The sequence below is a fragment of the Manihot esculenta genome, chromosome 2 (assembly GCF_001659605.2).
Source record: "Manihot esculenta cultivar AM560-2 chromosome 2, M.esculenta_v8, whole genome shotgun sequence".
Taxonomy (NCBI): domain Eukaryota; kingdom Viridiplantae; phylum Streptophyta; class Magnoliopsida; order Malpighiales; family Euphorbiaceae; genus Manihot; species Manihot esculenta.
In genome coordinates, this window is record NC_035162.2 from 30,813,310 (window position 1) to 30,822,693 (window position 9,384).

At 31.1% G+C, this 9,384-nt stretch overlaps 1 protein-coding gene across 1 annotated transcript; it reads left to right on the forward strand.

The window, feature by feature from the left end:
* Positions 1-3,361: 3,361 nt before the first annotated feature.
* On the forward strand, positions 3,362-6,417 carry LOC110609581 (pentatricopeptide repeat-containing protein At2g30100, chloroplastic). The gene is made up of 2 exons (XM_021749259.2): positions 3,362-4,446; positions 5,257-6,417. Exons 1-2 carry the CDS (start codon positions 3,691-3,693, stop codon positions 6,028-6,030), a joined length of 1,530 nt encoding a protein of 509 aa, XP_021604951.1. The 5' UTR covers positions 3,362-3,690; the 3' UTR covers positions 6,031-6,417.
* The last annotated feature ends 2,967 nt before the right edge of the window (positions 6,418-9,384 follow it).

Below are 9,384 nucleotides of genomic sequence, written 5' to 3' on the forward strand. Positions count from 1 at the left end.
TTAAATAATTGAATTAAATTTTTTTAAATAATAACAAAATATAATTATTTTTTTAGAAAATTATAGTTTAATTTATAATAAAATTTGAATATAAATAATTTAAATATTAAGAGAATTTTTTTTATAAAATTTAATCAACTATAATTTAAATATTAAGAAAATTTTCTAATTAATTTAAATTCAAATAAAATATTAATATAATTAAATAATCAAATTAAATTTATAATTAACAAAACATAATTAAAATAATTTTAAAAGGTTCAATATTTTTTCTTTTTTCAACATTCTCTGAGTTTTCATTGTTAGTAAACGTCAGCATGAAAAACGTGTAATGTTTGTTTATTTGATTAAAATAAAGAAAAATTATTATTTAATTTATATAATATTATAAAATTTATTAATTTAATATCTTAATTTTAAAATATACATTAAAAAATTTATTATATTTAAAAAATTTATTATTAAATCTCTTAAATTTACTCAAATACACTTATCATCATATTAAATATTAAATACATGCGTGCAAGTAGAATTAATTTATATATTTTTATTTAAAAATTAAATAAACTTAATTTAATATTTTTAATTAAATTTTTATATTTTTTTCAAAAGTCAAATAAATTCTCAATATCAAGATAAAATAAATTTTCATTTAATATAGATGTTATTTTTAATTATAAAATTTTTTATATAATATTTATTTTTGTAATTTAGAATTTATTTATTATTTCTGTGTTTTTTTAATTTTATATTAATTAAAATACAAAATTTTTAATATTTTATATTGTAAAGAAATATTTTATTATTAAAAAATAATATTATATTATATAAGAATTTATTTAATTCTTCATAAAAATATAAAGATTTAATTAATAAAAAATTTAAATTAAATTTATTTGGCCATTAAATAAACGTATTAACCTATTACTTATTTCTTGCAATTAATTAACCTATTATTTATTTCAATTTGCATATGAATTTAATTAAATTATTGATTCATCTAATTTCAATTGTACCAAACACAATTATAATAGCAAGTTTCCCTCGATGGTCCCTTTGTGACTCTATGTTCTCGCATTTTCTTCTTTCTTAAACCTAACTTCTTTTCCCTTTCTGATGGAAGACGATCTGCGTCAATTGACTATCGATGAAGAAGAAGATGTTGTTATCCCTATTAAGAGTTCCAGAGATATTATGATCGTCACTTATGATTTCTGTATGGTGGAAATATTTCTCATATACAATCTAATCAATTTTCAGAATATGCAGATCTCTTTGGCAGATTTATGACATTCTTTAGAGGGTATCTATTATGAAATTAAAGGCAAAAAGATATCTGTTTCGATTTTTTAATAATGTTGATTTTGAAAATATAGTGAATGGGGCCCTTGGTTATATAATCGATTCCTGCTTGTTTGGAAGGAGATACAAGGTAATGACAATCCTCTCCATATCCCTCTAACTCATTCTGATTTTTGGGTTCTGATTAAAGACCTCTCTTCTGGTTATTATAACGAGACATTGATTAAATTAGTCGGAAATTTTGTTAGCCACTATAAAGAGTATGATATGAAAAATGCTTCAGCTATGTCGCCGGGGCCTATGAGAGTTAAAGTTTATTTGGACATTCGGCAACCTTTGAAATGGCGAAAAAAGTTTGTTGGAGATGATGGTACTGTGTTTACTGCTATCTATGTAGAAAACTGGGTCATGTGGAGACTTTCTGTTACTTGTGGCTGAGGTTGAAGAAAGAAGATATCAAGTTTGGTTGGGGTAATTTCCTCACAGCACCTGTTCGTCGGAACCAGAAACCGACAAGCCTGTGACTGCGTGATTCCAGCAATTTTGCTCCGCCGGAATTTGTGGCAAGATTAGCATTAACTAGCCATTTTGAAAACACTAATTTGGCAGCACATAATAGGCAATTCTCCTTATTTGGCAAAAGTCAACCCATTGTAAATAAAGAGACTGAGGACCATAGTATAGACATGGACAAGAATTCTGTGGGCTAAGGCATAAGCTTGATGAGGAGATTGCAGCCCGAATAAATGATGATGCTAAAAAAAAGGCCAAGAAATATTAAACATAATGTTGTTAAATTTTTTCCTTCCTCTCAACAGGATGACTCTAACAACACCTCTGCGAATGTTAATTTGACAGGCAACAGTGAAGCGGCTCATCCCATCAAAGATCGGGATAGCCAAAAGCAATGATCGTCCTATGTTAGAATTGCCGAGGACTCGACAATCCTCGGACAGTTAATGCATTGAAGGATTTGGTTACTAGTTACAAGCTGGACATTTTATTTTTTATGGAAACAAAAGCTTTTAGTTCTCATATGAAATTTTTTCGTAATTTTTTACATTTTGATGGTTGCTTCTCAGTCAATAGATAAGGATTGGGATGTGGCTTTTCGTTAATGTGGAAGAATCATGTGTTTGTTTTTGTGGTTGGCTCTTCTTCAAATTTTATTGATTCGGTTGTTTCGGATGGTAATGTTTAATGGAAGTTTACTGGTTATTATGGATTTTCGGAATCACAACGACGACGTCAGTTTTGAAACCTTATTCAAACTTTATCTCATAGAAGCTCTCTTCTGTGACTTTGTTCGGGAGACTTTAATGATTTATGCTCGAGAGATGAGAAAGAAAGAAGAGTATCTTTGCCAAATTATCTTATATAGAAATTTGATTTTAAATGATTGTAAATCTTTGTTAGACTTTAGGACTGATATTTCTGTTAGATGGGTTCGTCGTGATACTACTTTAGTTGCTCATACTTTGCCTAGAGATTCTATTAGATATAATCATCTCTCTATTTGGGATTATATCCCTCTTTATTTAATGAAATTTTATTAATACAATCAGTAATTCTACTTTTATTTAGATAACTACATATCCAAGTTTTGTAAAAAATTATTAGTTTATTTTTATTTTAAAATTATTTAATTAAAATATTTTTATATTTTATAATGTTAAATTTTTAATTTTTTTAAATAAATTGTTAGATTAATTTATTTAAATATTAATAAAGTGAATTAAATAGTATAAATATTTAAAATTATATGAATTAAATAATATATAATTAAAATTACAAAAATTAAATAATTTAAACAATTTAAGATAATTAATGATTTTTTAATAAAAAATTAAATAATTAAATTTTTTAAAATATAAAGTTAATTTAATTAAGTAATTTTAAAATAGAAATAAATTAATAATTTTTTTTTATAAATTTAGAGGTTTAATAGTAATTTATTTTTAAGTAATTATATAAATTTGATTTTATTATTATAATATTCATTTTTAATTTAATTAGTTAAAATTTTAAATTAAATTTCAATCATCTGAAAACGGTTCACAGCCCTAAGTTTTGTCCGTCTTCCACAGCTTCAGAAACCAAATGACACAAATACCAATCCAACGACCACCCATTTCACATCCTTCCTGCTTGGCTGTCGAGAAATTCTTCAGAATTCTTACAAGTACTGGTTTGTTACCCAACAAAGACGCTTGGTATAATATTCTCTTCTGGGTGTTGCTAACTTCTTTTTCTCTCTTTCGAGATTGAATCAACTGCAATATGTCACTTGAGATTCAGAATTTTCCTTCAATCTTCAATTTTCCTGTGTTTTCTCAGCAACCGAACGGGGAATTTTGATTACATAATTAATTGAATAGGGTTGAAGAAATGGCATCTGCTAATGCTTTAGCTTCCTTAAATAAAATTTCCCCTTTTCTTTCACCTCAAAGAAGATACAAATTGATTATTCCTCAATTAGGTCAATACCCTGTAAGACCTTGTCCTTGGATTTATACCACAATCTGCAACAACCGAAGCTGTAAAAGTGCTAATTTTGTGGTTGCGAAGCCAATTAAAGGCAGAATTCGAGAGTTTAGGCTATTAAAATCTGTAGAACTGGACCAGTATATAACAAGCGACGATGAAGATGAAATGAGTGAAGGGTTTTTTGAGGCAATTGAAGAACTAGAGAGAATGACAAGAGAACCCTCTGATATTCTTGAGGAAATGAATGATAGGCTTTCTGCAAGGGAGTTACAACTAGTTTTGGTATATTTCTCTCAAGAGGGAAGAGATTCATGGTGTGCGCTCGAGGTGTTTGAGTGGTTAAGAAAGGAGAATCGGGTGGATAAAGAGACGATGGATCTTATGGTTTCAATTATGTGTAGTTGGATAAAGAAGTTGATAGAAGGGGATCATGATACTGGGGATGTGGTTGACCTATTGGTGGATATGGATTGTGTGGGGTTGAAGCCGAGCTTTAGTATGATTGAAAAGGTTATATCTTTGTACTGGGAGATGGGAGAGAAGGAAAGAGCGATTTCATTTGTGAAAGAGGTTTTGAGACGGGAAATTACCTTTTCCAAAGATGATGGAGAAGGTCAAAAGGGAGGCCCTACTGGGTATCTTGCATGGAAGATGATGGTAAGCGTGTATTTCTTCAATTCTAATCATATTGTCTGTTTCTATTTAGTTGGACAATCGGGTGGTTACTGCTGGTGTTTGCTTTATACTTTGTATTACATTATCTATAAAATGCTGAGATGTTATGTCTTAGGTGCATTTTGTCTCTTTATTACGTTCCATTGATAGAATATGTGAGTTGAACTTGCTTGGGCTTTATGTTCACTTTAATTTGCTGTATATTGCTGCAATAATGTTTGGAATTTCCGAGTCTCCTTATTAATATTGTGTAAACTCTCAAGGAAATAAACGTTTGTTTGTTTGTCATGTGAAACTATTTACAACTAGTTTTCCTTTGTAATGTTCATAAAATTCTCCATTTGATGGTCTATTGTGTTAAGATTGGTGCTTATTCTATAACCACTACTGATTTTTACTACATTATGCGATTTAGAATAGAATCATTGAGCATCAAAGATGTAGAATGCCTCCTACACAATTTTAATACTGTGTACCCTTTTCTTCTTTCAAGTATTTTAGTTAAGACAGCTTCTCATTGAAGGGTAAAGCAGCTGAGCTGCAAATGAATTAAACCTCAATGACAGTAGTCTTTTCCACTGTTCATTGTATGAGCAAATCAGTAGCATTCCCTTTTTTGTCCTATGTCTAGTGAGTGTTTTCTACCTAGCATAGGTCAATCGGTTGAATTTAAGCAAATTGAGTGTAAGTGGTAATTAATAACTTTAGGATATTTTTTTCTTGTTTTGTATACATTTCCATAAAGCAGAAATTTCCTGTGTTATCTTAATGAGAGCTTGGATTCTGTGTCAGGTTGATGGAAACTATAAGGATGCTGTGAAATTGGTTATCAATCTTAGAGAATCTGGGTTGAAGCCAGAGGTGTACTCCTACCTAATTGCAATGACAGCTGTTGTGAAAGAGCTCAATGAATTTGCAAAAGCTTTACGCAAATTGAGAGGTTTTGCAACATCTGGTTTGATAGCTGAACTTGATCCTGAAAATTTAAGGATTATTGAGAAATACCAGTCAGATCTTCTTGCTGATGGAGTATGTTTGTCAAGTTGGGTGATTCAGGAGGGAAACCCTTTGCTTTATGGTGTCGTTCATGAGCGGCTTCTTGCTATGTATATTTGTGCTGGTTGTGGACTAGATGCTGAAAAACAGTTGTGGGAAATGAAACTTGTAGGTAAGGAGGCTGATAGAGACCTGTATGATATTGTTTTAGCTATCTGTGCTTCCCAAAAAGAGGCCGGTGCAATAGGACGATTACTTACTGGAATAGAGGTTACAACCTCTCACCAAAAGAAGAAAACCTTATCGTGGTTGTTGAGAGGTTACATAAAAGGAGGACATTATGATGAGGCTTCAGAAGTACTAATTAAAATGCTCGATTTGGGTTTATGTCCAGATTATTTAGATAGAGTGGCTGTGCTGCAGGGACTGAGAAAAAGAATCCAACAATGGGGAAATGTGGAATCTTATCTTAAGCTTTGCAAGCGTCTGTCGGTTTCAAATTTGATTGGACCACCTCTCGTCTATCTGTATATAAAGAAATATAAGCTCTGGATCATGAAAATGCTTTGAGAGACTCCTTTAATCCTACGATGCGTGTAGAAGTTGAACCCAGATTTGTTCCGAAAGCAAGGTCTTCTGGGTTAAGAATGTATAGAATTACTGTTTTCTGGGAGTTTTGAGAAATACATTTTGTATAGATTTGAATGGATTAAGAGCAGTGCGGTGATGTTCTGTACGCGAGTCTCTGATGTAGATGAAATGGGAAGACATATCAAGTGTTGTGTTCTTGGGGGTCATTTAAGTACTTGTATATGGTGGATGTTGTAAACACAATAATGATGTCCATCCTGTAACTAATGCTTAACATATAAAGTACAGACATGTTTTGTATATTTCATATATTTCAATGTCCTGCATTCCCAGATATTGTTATACATATGTAGACCTTTCTGTCAACTGCCCCTTTATGATTCTTCTGTTGCGATTAGATTGACTTCACAATATCCTTTTGTATCTTAGAGAAGAAACTGATACTGGTCCTTGGGTTTTGATCATTGATGGCTGCTTGAATGAGCATGCCAATGCTTAATTAAACTTTTTGAAGAACGCTGGAATTGATTTATTATTCATAGTGAAATGTACATATCATTGATTATCAATTAAAAACAAAAGTTAGAACTATAAGATGACTCTAGCAAGTCTTCAATAATAGTTAAAACTAGAATATAGTTTCAATAAGAGAAGATAAAATAACGTTATCATATTTTGCAAACCGACACCATTTACTTTATAATATCTGATTTTTTTGCAAATGTTCAGTAATGTAGTGCAAATCTCTGATTTTTTAAAAATATATTTTTTGCCATAAAAAATAAAAGCATAAAAAAATAAGTGAAAAATTTAACTAAATGGCATATTGGTATTTTCCATCTTTTTATAGATTTTTTAATAAGGTCTAAAGAACCGTTTGAACCTTAAAAACAGTGGGCTCAGCTTAAAAAACGGAAGAAAAGCTGAATGGGTTATACTCAGGTGGTTTTTTTTTTTTTTTTTTATAATTTTAATTATTAAGTAAAACTCTTTGAGGAGATAGTTAAAGAGAAATAAAAAACTAACCAATTAATCCAAAATCAAAGGAAAGTGGCTGGTCATGCACGTGTTTTAAAGGAGATACGACTCCTTTGCCTTAGGAATTAGGTTTTACACCACTGCTTATTTAATCATGTTTTTCTCAATCTAAAAGCATTGAAGAAATACCTAAATTTCCATAGTAACAGCCGGCCTCCCCTCCATTCGCTTCTAAAATTTTACCTCATCCATTCAAGAAGAAGAATACAAGAACCCTCCTTCAATTCTTTCATTGTCGCCGCCCATCCCTTGCCTTCATTCTTGTTCTTTTGCTTTCTTTATTCATCAAACATAACCTTTTTTTTTTAATGAAAAATCAATTTATGACATAAAAAATCTCATTATATATGTTCTTTGATTAATCTTGATGTATTGGACACCTCTTACATTATTCTTAATGAGAATTTCGAGAGCAATACAAATTTTATACATATTGTGTAGAGTGATCCATTCTATTTGGATATTTATTTTGATCGGAAGAGATTTTGAATTTCTAAATATTTTATTAAATTCTACATAAAATTCACTATGATTTTCATATATTACTTGTTTTATTTGGATTTTTTTTAATTGGGTTATGATTTTGCAAAGCTTACTGAGATAATTAGGTCACTTTGAATTGCTCATTAATCAGGTATTATTTAGGTTAAAATCAATTTTGAAAAGTGATTAAAATCTTTGTTTTTTTAATTTTTCACGTTGAGACCTTTAATATAGTGCAATTGTGCATATAAAATTGGTATAGAATCTGCATATTTTGGAACAACTCTATTGCTATTACTATAACTTATATTTTACAAGTCTCTTTTATGTGATTCTTTTTTGTATTATTTTGTTATATGTCTGTAGAATTTCTCCACAAGATTTTACTTTTTTAAGGACTGATTTGCTTTTTTTGCCATATTTTTACATTTTGATGCATGAATTTACGACAATAAGGTATAGTTTTCGGTAGGGTCAAATTTGATTCTTTTGTATTCTTAAATTGTTCTTTCTAATTTTTTGATTCTTATTTTCGTCTTATTAGTAATATTAAAACAAAAGATAGATGGAGGCTAGAACTCTTGAATTCTCTTGCTTGCTTTGGCTGAATTTCATCTTATATGGAATTGTATTTCCTTTAGACTTTTAATTTCTTTAGGATTCTATTTTATTTAGATCTTAATTTTGATTATTTTATTTTTAAATTTTATTTAGCTTATTTACTTTTAGATATTTGTTATTTTATTTTATTATGATAATTTATTTTTGATGAATGAGCATAAAGGAGGAAAAGTCCACTTTGCGCTTCTAATTCCATTTTGGTCGTAATGTTTTGAGATCCAAAAAATAGAGTTTACAGTATATGAGTGAGTTTAGTCAGGGATGATCATGTCTTCCCCTTTATCTCTTTTCCTTTTGTCCTCTAGCGATGCATAACCGCCACCCTGCTACAGTGCCACCTGTCTTTATCATTCAGGCCTGTATGTACGGACGAATTAGAGCACACCTCCATGCCAGGCGGCCATTTAATTCCTCCCGGCGGGCGTGCTGACAGGGTTGCGAGGTGACTAGGCCTGCTCTCCTTACCTCTTGTCACGTCATCGGGCTAGACTTTTCTTGGGCAGGCCCGCGTGCATGGTCAGTCCGATCTATTTTGTAATACCCGGCTAGACCCCGATATCGGAATTCCTACCTCCGGCGGAATCTCCGTTGGAATCCGAAATTTCTCGGATGTCGGAATCTTCTAGAAGGGTAAAATAAAGGTTTTCCAAAAATGTTTTTACATTTTTTATGGTTTGATTAAGAAAGAAAATTGAGTTTTGAAGGAAAAGAAAGTTTTGAAGGGAAATGCCAGGTTCGACCGCCGAAAGTGGCTCCCTTTTGCTACCGCCGAATGTCAAGTTCGGCCGCCGAACGTAGTGGAGTTGTGGAAACACCTTTGGCCTCCGAATGTGGTCTGGCCAGCCACCTATAAAAGGCCCATGTCTGAAAATGGGCGAGTTTTCTCTCCCCATTTTCGGGCAAAGGTGAGTTCTTGACCCTTCATGGTTGATTTTATATTTTCCTTCAAATCTCCCATAGTTTTTATGAGTTTTTACCATGTTTTGAAGATTTTAAAGCTAAGATCAAGATTTTAGAAGCTTGGAGACCTTAGGAGCTTGTTTCTCTACATCTCCAAGTTTGGATCGCCTCTCCTCTCGATCTTCAAGAGGTAAGAGTAGATCCTCACCTTCTCTTATGTTTTAAGTAAGTTTTGAGGGGTTTTAAGGGTATATAATGCATGTTTAGAGTAGATTTAAAGTGTTAGGGTTT